General features: G+C 43.5%; 1 protein-coding gene across 2 annotated transcripts; it reads right to left on the bottom strand.

Moving 5' to 3' along the window:
• Nucleotides 1-4,471: 4,471 nt before the first annotated feature.
• Nucleotides 4,472-9,679, bottom strand: LOC120663617 (ETO1-like protein 1). 2 transcript variants are annotated; one of them, XM_039942483.1, is made up of 5 exons: nucleotides 8,999-9,679; nucleotides 7,167-8,879; nucleotides 6,764-7,082; nucleotides 5,840-6,149; nucleotides 4,472-5,143 (listed from the first exon to the last, which is right to left on the bottom strand). In XM_039942483.1, the coding sequence occupies exons 1-5, from the start codon at nucleotides 9,127-9,129 to the stop codon at nucleotides 4,923-4,925; spliced, it is 2,694 nt and encodes an 897-aa protein (XP_039798417.1). In that variant the 5' UTR covers nucleotides 9,130-9,679; the 3' UTR covers nucleotides 4,472-4,922. The 2 variants fall into 2 exon arrangements, with proteins under 2 accessions (XP_039798417.1, XP_039798428.1); XM_039942494.1 differs by having other exon boundaries at nucleotides 6,791-7,082.
• Nucleotides 9,680-20,185: the final 10,506 nt, after the last annotated feature.

Below are 20,185 nucleotides of genomic sequence, written 5' to 3'. Positions count from 1 at the left end.
ATGCACAACTAGATGCGGCGAATTCTTGTAGGTGGAGCCGATCCATCCGTCGGATTCCCGGAAGATCCAGCCTCGGCAGCAGCATTGGGTACTGAAAGCTGTGGGCACTTCTTGTAAGTGTGACCGTCCGCTCCACACAAGTTGCAATGTTTTTTCTTCTTTTCAGCCTCGGACTCGTCCATTCCGTTCCGGATACAACGTATCCGGTCATGTCCCTGCATGATACCTCAAATCTTTGCTCCTTTGTGCCCATCGATATGACTGAGTGAAGCCTTTTCAATTTTTTTCTCCATGTACACATTGACCCTTCTGCAAAAATGCACTCCTGGATCACTAAGTAAGGGAGCGGCTGATGCGTATCGCTCCCGAAAATACCTTATGCATCCATACATGATGAACTCAACAATGCCAACAAGAGAAAATCCACGAACACGACGCATTACCATATTGTAACATTCAGCATGGTTGGTCGTCTCGATCCCATAACGTCTCCCATCTGTGTCATACAGAAGTGACCACTTCTCTTTAGGCGCACCATCAATCCACTGTGAAAATGGCTTAGCATGTCCAACTAATGAATCTGTAGAACGTCTCCTACTGGATGATGAGGCCTGGCTCTTAAGCAATTCAGCACTTATGCCATCAATTATACCCCACAAAGCATCAAACTTCCTCTGCTGATTCTGAGTGCACAATCGCTTGAACAAATTCATCAGATCCTTATTCTTGAACCGCTCATAAAAGTTAGCAGCCATATGCCTCACACACCACCTATTGACAACATCTGGCCAAATAGGAGGTGAAAATTGACTACCTTCTTGGAGCTGCCTTATAGCTGCAAGTAGACCTGCATGCCTATCACTGATAAGGCAAACATTAGGCCTTCTAGCAACAACGTGAATCTTCAGACGTTCAAGAAACCAGTACCAGCTTTCTGTGTTCTCATTCTCAACAAAGGCAAAGGCGATGTGAACTATCTGCTTGTTGCAATCAATTCCGATTGCCGTCAATATTGTTTCCTTATATTTCCCTATCAGGAAAGTGCCGTCAATACACAGAACAGGAAGGCAGTAAATGAATGCCCTCACACATGCTCCAATGCAGAAGAAAGCTCGCAGCAGAATGCTTGGCCCCCCTGACAAGCTCGGTACACTGTATGTATCAAAAGCACTTCCAGGATTTCTTTGCACAATTGCTTCAAGCATACGAGGTATGTTGTCATATGATGCTTCATAAGTGCCAAACCTCATCTCAAATACTTTTTGTTTAGCCCGCCAAGCCTTTGCATAGCTGATCACATACTGGAAATTCTGTTCAATGTCCCTAATTATCAATGCAGGCTCATAATCCATTTTGTCAAGAATCACCCCATACATCTTCTTAGCCACGAAAGTTGATGTGATATTACGATGATATCCCACAACACCTGTCAATCTACAAGTATGTGGTGTAACAATTAAACATTCCCAGTGTGTCTTGAACTTTCCCTTGTATGCATGCACTCGCCATGTACAATCTCTATCTGCACACCTCACCTCGTATTCTTTGCTGCTAGACTTCAGTACTCTGAATTCCTTCCTCAGAGATACAGCCCGGAGCTTCCCAGCATCCTTCACATCCTCAATGGTACGATACTTTGCCACTTGTATGACCTCATTCACTCTGTATTCAAACTCCGGACATCTAATATCTTGTACCACTGGATTACCAAAACCCTCTTTACGCCATTCACCTAGCACTGGGAAGCGCTCATCGTCCTCATCGTCCGATGAGTCCCCACATTGCTCTATTATTTGTGCATCCTGGTCTTCTTTCTCCATGTCCTCCACAATTCCAGGTATCCGCTCGCCTTCATCTGTTAAACCTTGTGGTTCTGGTTCTGGTTCAGGAGCTTGCACGTTCTCTTTTTCTTTATCCTCTTCCATCTCTTCATTCCAGTCAGATGTTGTGTGTGTTGACCCTTCACCTAAATCACTGGTCTTCTGGTGAATCTGAATTACCATTGCGAGAGGCCACCCACTTTCAAGAGCTGCGTGCATGTAATGTTGTCATTCTTCCGTACTACTTATATGCGTCAACTCCCAGAAATCCCCATTAGCTTCTCAGGAAGTCAAGGTATGAACCGTAAGCAAATGAGTCTTTGAATTCACATTGAACATCTTGTGAAGACATTTCCGTATGGACTCAAAACTCCTCTCTAGGGGTTTGTCTAGACTGCACTGTCTTCTTTCTAATGCTGATAGATTTACTCCATAGGAATCATGAGTAATTCTATAGAAGTCACCGTAATGAACTTGAAATGTCACTTTGCTCGACATATCTGGCCATGCAAAGACTTCATTTTAATTAATCTAATATCTACAAATATACTATGCCTTCAATTATAACCACTAATCCGAACCCTAAGTGCTTACAATAATAAAAAATACTAATCATAAAATTAAACATAAAAAAAATCTGGAATGACAAAGTTGAGAAATATTGGTTACCTGCGGTTCGGATCCAAAATCCTGCAGGGCTTCGCCGGTTTTTTTACCTCCCTCACCCCTCCCCTCTCCCTCTCCCCTCTCTGGATCTCGTGGTCAGAAAATGAGGGCGCAGAGGGAAGGGGCGGAGTTTTATATTTGAGGAGGGAGCCTGCAGGCCCCCTGCCGCCAACTGGTAGGGCGGTAGAGGGCCTGCCGCCCGGCAGGGGGGCGGCAGGCTCCCTCCAAGGACCTCTGCGCAAATTTTTTTTTATTTACATATAGGTCCCTACCGCCCACCTGCCGGGCGGTAGGGGTATAGAACTGTAAAACCTGAAACCAAAAATATATTTCTAAATTTTTTTTTTGAAAAATGCAAAAATAAAAAAGGTTCCTCGTTTAGATCCAATTTTTTTTCAAAAATATCTCATCAAATATTTGGACACATGTATAGAGTATTAAATGTGAATAAATTAAAACTAATTGCACAGTTTGTGTGTAAATTGCGATATAAATTTTTTGAGCCTAATTGCGATGATTTAACAATGTGATGCTACAGTAAACATTTGCTAATGATGAATTAATTAGACTTAATAAATTTGTCTCGCGATTTACAGGCAGAATCTATAATTTATTTTGTTATTAGTCTAATTTAATATTTCAAATGTGTGTCTGCATGCTTCAAAAACTATATACCTAAAAAACTAAACAAGGTAGTCAGATGATGGTCAAGGCGTTGCGAATGTCATTCATATCTACCCATGTTTCTAAAGTATCAATATTGCTAACTTACAAATTCGAACTTATTGCGTTCTTCAAGGAGGAGATCGGCTCTTGCGGGTGTCGGGTGTATCTTAGTTTTAATGTTAGTTAGTGCTCTTTGTTCTTTGAGAGTGAGTCATTTTTATCTTATGTAATAATATCTCCAAGTCTGTATGAATCTTTGCTTCCCCTTCTTATATGATTTGGCAGTACTCTTGCCATTTTTTTCAAAAAATGTCGAACTTATCAATTTCGGCCGAAACATGGCCTAGTACCCCCCCTGAACGATGCCATTGGTATTTGGTAATGCAGAGTATACTAAGGACCCACCATTTGAATTCAAACTTTGAATTCTTCTTAAAATAGGATGGCTCCCAATACAGCCATTAGTCCATTCCATTACTGAATGTAACTGGGCATGTGCCTCTAGGGACAAAGTCCATACTTCATGGCAAACCTTTTCATTTAATTGTTTATCCTTTTGCAACTCAACAAGGCCTGATCATTGAGCAGAAGACGTGTGCCAAGGGACTGACTACAGTCTACAGTCACAGGTGTGCAGTGCTTAACTGCCCCCAGAGGTGGTTGCAGCGGTTGGTTTGGTGACTCCCACAGCAAAAACTGAAAACCAGCCACAAAACCATTAACAAGATTATCATGAAACTCTTGTTGTTTAAAACGCTGTCATCAGCTAGACAGACAGACAAGACGGCCAAACAGCAGCATACACCGCACAGCCGCGTGGTCAGCACGCCATCGCGACCATTCCCAGCGTGCCCATAGGCTGTGGCCTGCGGCATCACCATCAACACAGCAGCTCGAAAACAAAGTGGTTGGAAGGTGTCAAGCATAATCTGTCACTGTACCAGTACACTACTACCCATTTCAGAAGATCCTGATGCCGGTCAATGCACTTGGATGGTTCCCCAAGACCCATCATGACATCAGGCCAGATCACTTTACCAAACAGCTGTTCTGAATTCTGATGACGCCCTAGCAGTAGCAGATTATTCAGATAATTTGGTTCACGGAAGCTGTATTTTTACCTGCTATGATATTCTTGATAAAGCTGTGTAGAACATGTTGACTTTTGTTCAGCACAGCTGTAGTTACAATGGAAATGTGTATGAAAAGTGTATACGAGTTGCAGGCTCACACTCAATGAACAAGTTTATGTCATTACGAATGAACAAACTCTGAATAGGGAAACAATGGGGAGAAAAACGTTATTGAGACAGTGATCATGCAGGTACAACTCCAAGCAGGGTTCTTTAACGAAAAATCCCTGAACAAGATACACCATGTATCGCGAAGTTATATACAATCAAAGCTACTGTAACTGCACAGGCAGGTAGATCCTCAGATGGATCGCAATTTACTGTCATGGTTAATTTTAGTAAAAACTGGATACCGGGGAGAAGAGACCCTGATAATTACATTATGCACGAGAGTCACTTTATCAGGATACAGTTCAGTGATTAGCACATTACTTTTACAGAAGCCACAAGCATCGAGTTTAAAAGCTTTATCAATGCGGGCTTCCATAGAATCGGTTTTCTCTTTTTTACTTTCTTGCTTAAAACACCATATGATGGTGATTAATTAAGAATCAAACCAAGAACAATGAATCAAGTTGAGGCTGTCATGAGGTGCACCTACGTGGTATACAAGTACACAATATAGCACCACAGTGCGTCAGGGCTCTTGGCTGTTCACACGTTTCTGAAGCTCTAGCATTTCCTGGTGATTTGGGTCCAACGAGAGGGCGGCTCTACAATCACGGAGAGCGCTTGGGACATCCCCGATGTGCTCGTGGAATGCCGCCCGAAGATGCAGCAAGTGGAGGTCAGCTTTGAAGGTGATGGCGCGGCTGAGCTCCGCTATTGCATCATTTTCCTTGTGGCTATCCATCAGCACTGTAAAATTAAAAACCAACATAGCATTTTAGTTACATTGATATTCTGTGGAGGAGCTATCACATGAAAAGATGAATGAGATGTAGTTTCACTGTAGTTTTCACAAGGTGAGTCTCTTTGCACCTTTGCATATTTTCACGAGTGGTTCTCATTCTAGCAATAGCCTATTCAATTCTCATCAGCTGCACTAATTGAAGTGGTGCAGGGTCCAAAACATAGATCAAATGTTAAGAGGAATTTTGCAAAGTGATACAATCCGGGAAAAAGGGACAAGTCTTTGTTTTTTTTTTTTTTTGAAAACTGTACAGCGGGGGAATCCCCCGCTGGGGACAAGTCTTTGTAGCTATAGTCCATGACTAAAGGGTATAGTTGAACCTGAGGTTGAAATAATATGGTAATCCACAATGGCAAACAGAGTAGAGTAATTCACTACACTTTGCTTAAAACAAATTTGAGTATAAAGCTGTATTGAACAATGGTTACAGTATCGGACATTTTATATAAGAAGCATAGTATATACATTTCAGAGAATATTTACACCCTAAACCCTAAAACATGGGTCAAGTAGCAACAGCTAGCAAAGAAAATGTAAATGTATAGACACACTAATATGATGCTTCATCTGAAGGTATGATGCTGGTTTTTTATGTTGAATCCAAGAAGAAAACATGAAGAGAAGTTTCAATTTGATCTAACCTGCTGCTCGATATCTGTACGGATAAACACGTAAAGGATCCAATTGGGTCACTGTTTGCAAATCTGACATAGTTTGTTCTCGCTCACAATATTCTGAGCGCTTCTCATAAGCTGAAGCATTGTTTTTAGCTTTCTCTATCAATTTTGTCATTTCCTCATATGCAGCTTCCCTGTTGTTCCTGAGGAAATGAACACGAGCAAGACCTTGATGAGCCCTAGTGTGTCGAATCTTCAGGGCACTTGTATAGCAATCAGCTGCTAAATCTAATTTTCCACAATCAACGTAGACACCACCAAGATTGTTCAAAGCCTGCAGGTAAAATAATGTACAGAAAGTGTTAATGGCCCCTGGTACCACAATGAGCAATATGGACAGACTTACTGGACACGATACCAACCACACATGCATAAATCTCAGATTTCTTGGTACTCTTAAACATTGTGCAACATTCCGGTTGCTATTGTGTGTGTACTTGGTGGATCAATGTCAATCAAGATGAAGGTCGGAATGTATTCGTTAGACACAACTTCATGAATAAGTATATCAACACCTTTCATGTTGTTCAAATTCCTGAAGTTTTTCAATTCTATTAATATATTCACACACTAAATTGCAGTGATCACACCTCACTACCGAGGACCATGGGATTCATGACAGCCATCATAGATACTATAATATTTTTTCTCCCTCAATTCCCATTTCTCCATGCCAGTTAATACAGCTGCAAGCACCATGCTACATGCTTAAATATTAAGAGTGCGTTTGGATCATTTTGTGCCTAACAATAGAAAATCTTAAAAAATTCACAGCAACATTGGATAAACCAAGTTTTGTCCTTGACTTTACCAAGTTTAATATATGGGAGATGCTAAACTAAAGTTCAAATGCATAAATTACCAAAAGTAAAGAATATCAGGAATCACTTTTGCATTGGTAAACAGAAGCACGACCTGACCCTTCCGAAGCCGGTCTGAAGGGCATTTCAATGCATCTTCAAGAAGCGAGATAACAGTCGCAGAATAAGATGGATCAACTCCTGAGTCAGCCAAAACGTAGGCTTTCAGAAAGAAAGCCTCAAATGACCTTTGAATAGAAATAGATTCTTCTGCTTTTTGTAGAGCCTCCTCACAGTGTCCAGTGTCATACAAAAGCCACCCCTCATATACTAGTCGTTCATGCTCAGTTGCAGCATGATGTCTTGCGGACTGCAAACTGCGCATCGCTGCCTCAGGACAGTTCAACCTGGAAGCACAAATATCAAGCACCACCAGTCATTGAACTGGAGACCATAACAGATTCATCTGGGAGATTGGTAGTAGAATTTACCTGAGGAGCAGTAAAGATTGCCTAAAGTACAGAACACCTTTTGCAGCATCTGACTCAAGCATCCGGTAGATCACTGAAAGGGAACCAATATCATCCACTGATGACCAGCGCTCATACAGTTGGAGCCAACACTCAGCTGTATTCCACTGCTCGACATGTGCACTGAGAAGAGTGCCAATTTTGGAAGCAGCTACACGTCCCTCCAACATCCGATAATCAGGTGAAAGAGTGAGAATCGCATGGATATCACAGATGGCAGACTTGTAGTCTTCTAGAGCCAAGTATAAACAAATCCGGAGCTCCAGGCACTCCAATGCTAACTTGAAACCCAAGAGTCGGTTAATTTCCTCCAAGGCAAGTTTAGCATCTTTCTTTCTCATCAAGGATGCAGCTCGGTACATGTAAGGGTAAGTAAGAGTAGGATCCAGCTCAGTTGCTTTGTCAAGGTCCGCCAACTTTCTATCACCTTCAGAATACAAAGATCTCTCCAGATACATCCACCCTAATGGCAGATTAGATGCTATGACTGAACTGAGTTTCTCATAAGCCAAAGCCTTTTGGCCTTGCGTACCAGCGATTCTAGCAAGACCAGCAATGGAATATATATGACCAGCAGAGAAGGCAATCTCAAATGGGCGTTCAGCTTGGTTATATTCCTTTCTCAAAAGTCTAATGCATCCAAGTTGATGAAAAGCTATTTGCTTCTGAGTAGGGGTAACTGCTAACTGAACAAGCTTCTCTGATAAGCATGCAGTTGTCTCTGTCCTCGGATCAATGTTCATTGCAACTTCACTAAGCAAGCAGTATAGCAAAAAGGAGGCTTGTCCGACCATGATAAGCTGTTGCTGTGCAGTCGCACCCAAGAATAGGCTAATTACTAGATCGTCAGTTAGACAATCAGGAAGCTCCTGTAAAAGCATTTGCAAGCAAGAAGCAGCAAGAACTGGCGCATTTTCTTCAAATGCCAACGCCATGAGCTCAACAGCATCCTGCCTTGATGAAACAAACGAAGCCAGTTTCCTATCACAGGCATCCTTTAGCCTGTCACAACAAAATGTGTTTGCAAACACCAGGATCTCCAACAAGATTTCCAAAGGCAAATCCCCTAAGTTATAAGTAGAACTAAACTCGGAAACAGCTCTCATGCCCTCCAATGAAATACCATTCTCCGACAAATCAACAAGCTCAAGCTGTGACTCAGTAAATGGTCCATTAAGCATGGAGAAAAATGGGATCGACAAAGATGCAATCTTGCACCTATCACATGTCACCCTCCCATCTCGTATTCGAAATGTCACCTTGGAAGAAACTCGAGATGAGGAGCCCATCTCACACGAACCAAATATCTGAAAATTCCCCACTGGCATCTCAGAAGCAATATCAAGTGGGCCAAACTCTCGGCAGCACTTCCTACATGATGCAAGCACATCAGATATGATCTCCTCCCCACGCTTCTTATACCGCAACCACGCCCCAAATATGACCTTTTCATGCACAGTGGTTGCACAGCGCCACGCAGAGTGCAGGCTCCTCTGGCACAATTTCGCCTCCCCAAGGCCCCTAAACACCTGGGATTGGACCAGATACAGCCCTGGTCGCTCACTCGGCATGCATTGCTCCATCTCCTCGTGGATCCTCGATAGAACATCGACATAATCCAAAGGCTTATACAATGGCACTACCGGCGGCTCAGCAATCTTGATGAGAGACTCACTGCACGTAGCAACGAACCGAAGTTAATCAGGAAATCCAATTCAGCAGAATCACAGTGAGAAGTCGAACTGAGCTAATGAGTGAGCAAAATGTGGAATGGCGTTGAAAGGGGGGCTCACATGGAGGACGGCGAGTAGGATGACTTGGGCAGCTTGCCCCGCTCCACCTGCAGCCATGACTGGGGGTTGAACCCGTAGCCATGGATGTGCTGCTCGTCGCACGGCGACTCCGACAGGAAGCTGCTCCTCATAGAGCACAGGAGGGAGAAGACCTCCCAAATCTCCACACTCTCAGATTTTCACACAAACAGCAGATACAAATCGCGAGGTAATAAATGGCATAAACACACCAACGTGAGGCTCGCGGGGGAAAGCCAAGGACCTACGAGTCAGAATCCACACTGATCCCAGCTAATTGGGGAAGAAGGTGACTGGAAAAGATTGGAATTTGATTCCTTCCGTAGCTCCACCCGACCACCAACCGGTCCCGACCACGGGAGCCGGAACAAATCTGGCAAGAACGGCCCAAACGACCCGGCGAAATCGGGCGGGGACGGCCCCGCCGAAGCGAATCTTGACGAGGGAAAACAAATGCAGCCCCAGGTGCGCCCGAATTCGACGGATCAGATATTCAGATCGAGAACAGGGCAATGGCTGGCAGGAGCAAGGAGCGGGGCGCGTGGGGCCCGCGGGAGTGGGCTGCGGGCAAGCTCGGGTTCTGATCCCTGCGGGAGCAGCTTCCATGAGAGAATGGAGCCGAGGGAGATGAAGAGGGAGGAAGAGGAGAGGGTAGGAGAGGAAAGGAGATTTTTTTTATTTTTATATTTTCGTAGTGGATGTGGACAGGAATAAATTAAGTATAGGGTATTGGGCTGCCTGGTTGAGAAAATATTTTAATTTGTGTAGGGTGTTTCTTTTCTGAAAAATAATAAAAAGGGTGTGTGTGCCCTCCATATGAATGAATCTATGAAGAGAATGTGATGGTGGCATGGTAGATCTCTAGTCAAATTTTCATGCAAGGTTTATGCACATTCCATGCAAGTTTGTGGAATTTGTTTTATTTTTCCCATTTTTTGGAGAATCTGTAGAGTCTGGTGTTTTTTAGATCCAAAATTACTAGCATTTCATTTACTTGTTCTCTGCCTCTAATGATTCATTGCATATGTGTGGCAAGTTTGGTAATTCCAACTGTAGTATGGAGGCAACGGCAATAAGCCAATAACCACTTGTAGCCGAACTTCCCAACCAAACTGGTCATGTTTGTTAGTATATCTGCTGACAACTATTCCATCCGTTTCAAATTGTAGGTCATTTGACTTTTTTGATTCCAAATTTAACCACTCATCTTATTTAAAAATTTATACAAAATATCACTTCATTTCTTTTGTTGTGGGTTGCTTTATCAATACAAAATCTTCAAAAATGACTTAAATTTGACAATGTTTGCACAAATCTTTTGAATAAGACGAGTGATCAGACTTAGAGTAAAAAAAAAGTCAAACGAATTACAATTTAGAACAGAGGTAGTAGTATAACACGCATGCTGCTATGTTGGTTACAAACATACTAGCATGCTGTTTACTTGTCCTAATCACAACTAAATAAAAAACATCCGTTACATTGATAGTGAAAGGGGCGCTTAACCAACCCACCTTACATAACGATAATGGGTGTGTTTAGATCCCACAAAAATTCCAAACTTTCCATCACATCGAAACATTAAATATAGCAAATGACCCATGCATGGAGTACTAAATGTAGGTAAATAAAAAAACTAATTGCATAGTTTTGATGTACGTTGCGAGACGAATCTTTTGAGTCTAGTTAGGTCATGGTAGGACAATATTTTTCACAAACAAATGAAAAGTGATACAGTGTGCTATTATGTCTGATGTGACTTTTTTCCCCACCTTTTCAAGGATCTAAACGCACCCAATGTGCGTAAGAGACAAAACCTATGCCCGATGCGACTTGCAGAGCATTAGTAATTAGAGTAATTTCTTTTGCAAAACAAACCTTTAGTAATTTCAAGCTGGCATAAACAAAAGAGGGTTAAATTAAAATAGCTTCCTTGTACAAAATTTTTAACAGAGCACCACCACAAGAATAAAATACTATTGGCTACTAGTTTCGGAACGCGGAGCTTTGAATTTCATGGGAGACAAATCCAAATTCATTTTTTTTTAGGAATCGGGAGGAGCAAGAAAATCAAAATCGTTATAGTACATGCTGCCAACGAACGCCCAGATGATGGAGCGCTCTTTTCCATCCACTCATCTCATCTGCGTGCATGAACGAACTTAGGGCCCCTTTGGATTGGAGGGTAGGAAAAACATAGGGATAGGAAAAATGTAGGAATTGGGGTGTCATGTTTCTCCTATCCTATGGGAATAAAAAATATAGGATTAGTAACAACAAGTCCTTTGGCAGCACCACAGGAAACACAAAGGAATCTGGAAGATGCGGGAAGGGACACCGTTTCGTCGGACAGGGAAAAGCGGCACGGTGCAGAAGCTAGCGACGCGGCAGATCGCAATAGTTTTCCCGCCAGGAAAGTTTCCAAGAGGTCTGAGCTCTTGCTTATTTTCCCGTAAAACCTAGCTGTAGGAATGAAATCCTCTGGAATATTTCCTTTCTCTTTCCTGTGAACCAAAGGATAGTGTAGGAAAAAATCCTTAGGAACCAGAATCCTCTAAAAATCCTTTGCCAATCCTTCAATCCAAAGGGGCCTAGTTGAGGTGGATGGGCGACCAAGATTTGGATTTATGGGGTCACGAGACCCAGCACAAGTAGCGGCAGTTCTCTCAAGGCGAGAGCAGGGATTGGCTGGGAGACACGCGTGCATATGCACTCGCATCATCCCCAGTACAACTAACGAAGACGCCTGGTTGAAGTCGAACATTGGGCAGAGGTTGTTGAGCGCCATAATGCGTACGGTTTTGAAACGAACCAGCGTGCGAATGAGACTGTGTTTAGTTCGCGAAAAGTTTGGATTTTTGGTAATGTAGTAAATTTTGTTGTTATTTTATAATTAATGTTTAATTATAGATTGATTAGACTTAAAAAATTTATCTCGTCCTAATCAGCTATACTGTGCAATTAATTAATTATTTCAACTGTATTTAATGCTTCATGCATATGACAAAAACATGTAACAGGCTGCATACACGAAACTCTCAGCTCAAACAAGCTAGCGGGGGAAGCAAAGGCGTCAGCGTTGGCAGAAAAGCGTAAAGGAGCAGGAGCGCGTGCGGGGTGAGCCTGCTCCGTGGGCCCCACGTGTCAGCGGCCTGTCCCCTGGGTTAAGGTCTGACCATTCGACCAGGATAGACGAGGCGAGGAAGCACTACGGCACTAGCAGTACTCTCGAGAGGATTTGGTTGGAGTGAAAAAGGAGAAGAAGAAAAGAAATAGTCTTGTTTTGCTGCTCGAGGCCTCGGTGTTCCGTGGATGCCGGGCAGAGCCCCCCGACCAGCGGACCAAGGTACCACGGAGCCAGCGTCGAAACACCTCCCCTCTCTCTCTCTCTCATCACAGAGACGGCGCTTCGCACTAGCTGGGCTTCGTGGCTTTGAGGTCCATGGGCTGTCAGGCGCAGCAAACAACACAGGCCCATCCAGCACAAAAGCTCTGCTGTCATGCAGTAGCACGGAGTTTTTTTTATTTTTATTTTTATTTTTTTTCGATTTATCAAAAATATATATCTTGTTTTTTTCCAAAAATGTCACCCAGCCGCCGGTTCATCCGGCGGAAGGTTGTTACCGCCGGATGAACCGACGGTAGGATCGTTTCGCGCTGGGCCGTGGTGGGCCGCGCCTTACCGCCGGTTGAAACGGCGGTAGGTGGAACCTACCGCCAGATGATCCGGCGGTAAGAACCTACCGCCGGTTGAACCGGCGGTAAGGTCCGGCCCTTTAAACCGCGTGCGCCCGTCCCCCAGCGCCGCCGCCCGCTCGCTTCGCCCGCGCCGCCAACGCCGCCCGCCCGCCCGATCCGCCCGCGACGCCTCCCGCCCGCTCTGCCCGCGACGCCGCGCGCCCGCGCCGCCGCCCGCCCGCCCCCCGCGCGGCTCCCGCACGCGCGCCGGGCGCTCGCAGCGCTCTCCCGGCCGCCTGCCGCCGCACCGAGCCGGCGCGCGCAGGTACATTTTAAATTCTAATTTTATTAATAATAGTTTGTAAATTAGAATTAGAAATATTAGTGTTTTTGAATATAGTTTTTAGCGTGTAATTATTTGAGTATAGTTTGATGTGTAGAAATTATTTTTTTATATATAGAAATATTAGTGATTCGAAAATAAATTATTACGATATAAAATCGTAGAACATGTAATTGAAAATATTAGTTTACATACGAATATAATTGAAAATATTAATGAGTTCAAACAGACATATTTGTCGCATAAAAAATAATATTAATTAATATTATATTACAGAAAAATAGAAATTGTTATCAGTAATAAAAATTGTAAAGAAATAATTAAGATATATGCAAAAATAGCAGAATTATTTTTTAGTGTTGATTAAATTCTAAGGAAGAGTAATTATTGTCGTAAATATTGACAGGCATGTCAGATGATTTGTATTTTCAAGTGTTCTATGGGTCAGGAGAAGTTAGATATGGTCCTGAAGGGGTAGATTTGTCAGAGTTTAGCTCGATCACAAAAAAAATACCCCGAGCTAGAGAGAGGACTTGGATTTCAAAATCTAATTGGCTATTTAAAGCTTTCGGCCTTAGTCGAGATGAACATGAGATCTCTGTCATGGCAGTGGTTAGTCGAAGGGAACCAGTATTTTGGGAGCTATTGCCGCTTGAAGGGACGCAAAACTGGAGGAACTATGTCAATATAAGTAGTAGCCGAGGCTTACCGCTTGTGTTGTTTGTTCAAGCATTCAAGAAGATTAGTTTTAGAACTGAAGCGAGCGGGGATCATGAAGGCCAGGGAGATATAGTTTCCGAAGAAACTGAGACGATGCATGAATCTCATGAAAAAGATGGTGAACTTGAGATTTTAGAAGATGATAGACATGCTGCACACGAACCTCGTCAAGCAACTGGTCAGGCTGATGAAGGGGAAAACATTCCAGAGATAGTTGGAGAGTTTCAGAGGGAGGGTAAAGAATAGCACAATGCAATGAATGATGACTCCTCGGATGATGATGATGACGACGACGAAGATTATCATGTCCCACACAATTGATCCGGTTATGAATTTTCAAAATTAAGTGTAAATGAAGGTGAAGCGGTGTCTTGGGAGTACAGGCAAAATGAGGTATGCATCGGTTCGGTGTATGCTAACAGTGACAACATGAAGGAAGCTATAAAACGTTGGTCGACTCTCTCTTTGCAAAGACAGTTCAAAGTTCTCAAGAGCAGTCCGAGAACATATGACGTGCGTTGTGTGAGAAGCGAATGTTTTTTCAGGGTGTATGCTTCTATGGGCAAGTGGCAAGATTTCTGGGAGGTTAAAAAAATTATGGAGCACACATGCCTGCTTGAGCAATTAGAACCACAGCACCGCAACCTCAGTGCAGATTTCATAGCTAACTACATGTACCCTTTGATCGTGGACAATCCTAGTTATGAATCTAAGTCAATCATTTGTGCTGTTGAGCAGAAGTTTAAATATAAAATTAGCTACAACAAAGCTTACAGAGCGAAACAGAAAGCGCTGCAGATGAGGTGGGGGACGTATGAAGCTTCGTATCATAATATACCGGCATTGCTGCACACTATATGTCTTAGAAATCCTAGTAGCTACTACGACTTGAAAACGTATCCATGTGCCCAGAAGCCTGGAAAGTAGGTACTCCAACGGTCGTTCTTGGCCTTGGGCGCTTGCATTGAGGCGTTTCCGCACTGCCGGCCAGTAATTTGTATAGATGGGACATTTTTGACAGGAAGGTATAAAGGCACAATCCTCACAGCTGTTGCAGCTGATGGTAACAGACAATTGTTGCCTTTGGCAATTGCCTTTGTGGAGAAAGAATCAGGGGATACTTGGTATTGGTTTTTGCAGAGGGTGAAGCATATGATTGTCAAAGATGTAGAGAACATGTGTTTGATTCATGATCGGCACAAGGGTATATTACAAGCAATCGATGACATACAGAATGGTTCTACTGAGCGTAGTAGGACTGCACTTTAGCCGGACCTAAAGAGTAGGTGGTGCATGAGGCATATGGGGGCAAACTTTCAGACCCAGTTCAAGAACAAAATCCTTATGAAGCTATTCAAGCGGTTATGCAGCCAGAATCAGGAAAGGAAATTCAAGTTCCTATGGAAAAAATTGGATGAGCTAACAAAAAAGCAAACGGCGGAGCTAGCGAAGAGATCTGTCAATACAGAGGACGACGACCAGGTCTCGCTTGAAGATGTGGGCTTGGACGGTCCGAATGTCTGGCGCAAAAGGAGAAAGGCAATTAAGACATTCTCTGAGTGGATTGAGCACGAACCAAAAGAGAAATGGGCTTTACTGTTTGATGAAGGAGGTGCTAGGTACGGTTTAATGACTACGAACCTAGCCGAGGTATACAATTGGGTGCTGCGTGGTGTAAGATCATTGCCACTTGTTGGGATCGTGGAGTTCTTCTTGTATCGCACTTGCGAGTACTTCAGGGACCGTTACACTGTGGCACAGAAAGATATGGTCGATAATCGCAAAGTTTACGGATACAAGGTTACGGAGCATATGGAGGAAGTTTTCAAAAAGGCCCGTTTACATCGGGTGACTCCAGTTGGCTCTATGGAACGTCGGTACGAGGTGATGTGTAGGGACAAAGGCCGAATGGGGGGCCGGCGTGAGAAGCATGTGCAGGAGTGTGTTCTCCGTCCTGATTCTTGTATTTACTCATGTCATAAGCCAAAGCTGCTGCACCTGCCGTGCACACATGTCATTGCTGTCTGTTTTGAAGCTGGTGGACTACAGGCTCGTATGTATGCCTCAAATTACTTCATAAAGGAAACTATTTGGATGACTTGGAGGCACGAGATATATGGGTTTCGCATCCTTGGAGACTTCATAACTGATCCTGGACACAATGCAACTTACATTCCAGATCCAGATCCAGAAATGTTTCAAGGGGTGGGCCGACGCAAGAAGAAACGCATTAGAAATAACATGGATCGATCGGAGGCTGGTCGAGATGTCCGCCTCTGCTCGAAGTGCCATGAGACGGGTCATACGTACAAGTATTGTACGGCATTGAGTTATGGTGGCCGCACAGATGGAGCGGGCCCATCTGAAGCTGCTCTAAATCTGGCACCGCAGGCAACGGGTCGTCGTGGCCGCCGTCCTAACAACGATGGCCTTATGTGATCGATGACGATTGTCATTTGTGTCATTCGCTATTCAATCATGTTCGATGTTAAATTATGTAATATTAAGAACTAATATGTCGTAAACTGATTTCGTCTTGGCGTACGAATATTTGTTGTAATATGTGCCCTAAATATATGTTCAACTTTATTGCTGTAATTGGAATTTGAAGTTATATAATATGTAATTTGTTGTGCATCATTTATAAGTTTATTACGTTATGTTTTATTTAGTATTTTATTAAAAATTTGTTGTATTACTTAATTTATGTTCTGAAATTTTATTTAGTATTTTTTTACATTAATGTTATTATGCTTAATATTGTTATTTATGTTCTGAAATTATTTGTAATAAATCTCATTATACAGGTATGGTGCACGAGGAAGGAGCTACCCCTGAGTTGCTAGATGCTCTCGTCGACAAGCGCCACTGGTCGTACATATCTGCGGTCCGTGACATCAGCTTAGGGACGTTTCGGGCTCGTGTGCCCATGTCGACGATGCCGATACACCGTCGCTGGGTTCTTAGGTACGGATTACATTTGTCACATATTTTAGTTGTTTCCTTAACCGTTTGTTCTAACTTGATTTTCATTTTCGCGATGCAGGTTACGTGTTTCAGGTCTTCTCCCGATTGCGCGACTTGTGGAGGAAGATATGGCCGACCCTGCACGTCGACCTAGGGACAGGGCTCCACGGTTCCAGTTCGACATGTCCCTTCTCGCGGCACTTCTCGACCGTTGGCGTCCGGAGACGCACACGTTTCACCTCCCGGTTGGTGAGATGACCCATACTCTTCAGGACGTGGCGATGCTTCTAGGCTTGCCGTGTGCTGGACGAGTAGGTCGATGCAGTGACAGTACGACGAGTTTAAAGTCGGCGATGCGATGAGTAGGTCGATGCAATAATTCGTGTTTAAAGTTGTAGCAGTGAACGCTGTGGAGCGTGCGAATACAGTTGGTACGAGCAGTGATAGGTCCTGTTGTTGTTTTTAGTGGAATGAGTGCGCACTGTGGAGCGTGCGAGTGCAGAACCGTGGATGACTGTGGAGCAGTGCGAGGTAATATCTGTGTTAAAAGTGATTGGACATGCAAGCAGCCCTGCGTCTATAAAAGAGCACCTTGTGGTCCCTGAGAGCACAGACTTGCAATTCAATTTCCACTTTTTTTAATTAGCCCAACCAAACAGCTATGAGCTCCTCATTCTCCCGGGCAGCTTTCCGTCGGGAAATGGAGGCTAATTTAGGACCTTCTCCTAACGATCCCAATAGATGTATTACAGATTGCAAGGTATGGCCGAAAGGTGTAGAGCCACCCGATTGCTATTGCCAAATGCGTTGTGTTCCGAACATATCTCGTGATTACGAGACTTTTGGCCAGAGGTATTGGTGTTGCAAGAATATCGAGGAAGTCCAAAAAAGAGGTGTAACATCACAGGTATAGATTAATTTATAAATATGCTTTTATTATTTTTATTAACTTTGAATCGTTTCTTGCTGGTAAAAGTACGCTGGTGATGACACGCATACTCATTGGTGTTATTTTCATGAGTAGATTGACACGTGGATCACTCATCGTGATCAGCAATATATGGAGTGGTTAAAGAAGGTGAATGAAGATTTACACAAAGGCGAGCGTGCAAAACCAGACATTGCGGGACGTGATAACGGTACTGCCCATGAATGATTGATGTTGTACTGCTCCGTCTGAATAAATAATGTAACGTTTGTTCGAATTACTTAAGGCATGTTAGTTTTAGTATTGGACCTCGTTACCGTAGTTTGCAACAGGTCCTGACATGCCATGTCATGTGTTCTGTGCGTTGAATTGTGTGGACCACTATTTAATTTGTGTTCAATGTTTGAACGGTTATTGTTTTCATTGTTTTTATTGTGTGTACTGGCCGATATATGCCAATGGAGTTGTCATCGCGTCGGTCTAAAAAGTTTATTTGTAGGGCAATGCTTCTGAATAATTTTGTTGCAGCTAGTATAAATTACACAATGTCGATAAATTTGACATTGAAATTACAATAACAATTGTACTGGCATGTACATGGAACACGCTAACATCGTGTTCCATCTAGACCTAACATGCCTTTAGGGAATATGAAATTCGAACATTACATGATATTCATCTACTGAGTGCACCGAGGATACTTCCCCTTCCTAATAGCCTCGGGTCCCGCCTCCTTCGCACGGCGGGCCCTCTCTCGCTTCCTCTCCCTATCAGCTTCACGCTCCTCCGCCTGCCGACGTTCCACTTCTGCGAACCTCTTCTCGATCTCTTCTTTATCTTTCTTACGCTTCTCCTCCATTTTTTCCTCTTGCAGCATTCGCTGCCACCTTCCCGCAGCCCACCTTGCTTGGCGCTCAACGTGTTCCTTAGCTTCGGTCGATTGCTCCGTGTCCAGCCACTGTATAAAATCACAAAGAGGTGGTAGACTCTATTTCCAAGCCGAGTTAGAATTAACATACTGAACTCCGAAGGCGCAAACTAGATAGTGCGAGGTGATACCTTCGCTTTGTCCTTGCCGTAGCGCTTTGCCGGATCGAACTCGTAGTTCTCACACATGAAGAACCTCCTGCCGAAGTCATCGCCCAAAACTTTGGACTCCATCAGCTTGCACAACGAACCGCAGAAGCACATTGGAACCTGCACTCCTTGAGGCACAGGTTCTCTAATTTTGTTCCACGGAATGTAGGTAGAACCAGAGGAAGACATGGTGGCCGTGCCTGGATGGCTAAAGACTCCGTATGAGATGGCTACTGACTTCATATGAGATGGGGCGATGTTTTATTTATAGATGGAGCTATTTGGTCTATAGGCATGGTTCACGCATGTCTATCGCCGTTTGAAACGGCGGTAAGTACTCCCATATTTTTAATTATAGTGGGGGTGCAGAAGAATCTGATGCAAGGTGACAAGACATCGAAATGATAATTGAAACTCATGAATATCTCATGAAAATATATTTTCACAGACTATTATAGTTAAATCTAATTTGTATAAATTTTTAAAAAATATTTCCCTAACCTCCGCTATCTCTATTATTTTCTGAAATATCTCTAAATGTAAAGATAATAATTACAGTTCAGATAGTCTTTAAAATAATTATACAATTATTTATAGCAGTGAAAGCTTATAAAACAATTAAAAATAAAAAATTATAGCAGTGAAAGCTTATAAAACAATTAAAAAAATTATGGGAACACCTACCGCCGTTTAAAACGGCGGTAGGGCGCTGCCAGCTACAGCCGGCTGTAGCAGCCGGCTATAGCCGGGCTACAGCGCGGCGGTAGCAGTTACCGCCGGATCGCTTGGCGGTAAGGAGCTACCGCCGTTTGATCTGGCGGTATCTTCCATGGGCCGTGGGCCAAGGATCTTACCGCCGGATGAACCGGCGGTAACTCCTTACCGCCAAACCAACCGGCGGCAGGGTGATATTTTTGAAAAAAAATATAGCCACATATATTTTTGATAAATCGACGAAAAAAAATATAAAAATAAAAAAAATTCCAGTAGCACGTAACCGGGCCTATGCGATGTGATGGTTGCCAGCCATCTCTCCTGGCCTATGCGTTCATCGTCTTCTGCGTTGATTTCCAATGTGCTGCTCTCGGTGCCTGTCAAAATCATTTTCCTTCGTCGGTGTGGTGATCGGCTTCATGGATGGCTTCGATCGTCGGCGACGAGGAAGATCGGGGATTCTTGCAAGGATCTGGATGTAATTTTCATTTCTTTCAGAGTTATCTTTATAAGATAGATTGTAAACTATCGGTTTCATAATGAATGATAATCCCGGTTCCTCTAGAAAAATGCAGTAGCACGTTCCTCGGAGCTTCAGTTCAATTGCATGTCTCCTCAATCCTCTCAATCCTCCCTCCCAACTCTCAACCCTTCTTGATCGAGTGCCAAGATTCAACAACAGTGTCAGCTGGGATTCCTGTTGGTGGCAGGCAACAAGCCGCGTACGTACGTACGTGCCACC

The sequence above is a fragment of the Panicum virgatum genome, chromosome 2K, assembly GCF_016808335.1.
Source record: "Panicum virgatum strain AP13 chromosome 2K, P.virgatum_v5, whole genome shotgun sequence".
Lineage (NCBI taxonomy): Eukaryota > Viridiplantae > Streptophyta > Magnoliopsida > Poales > Poaceae > Panicum > Panicum virgatum.
The sequence above is the reverse complement of the archived record's forward strand: the minus strand, read 5'-3'. Positions and strand labels throughout refer to the sequence as shown.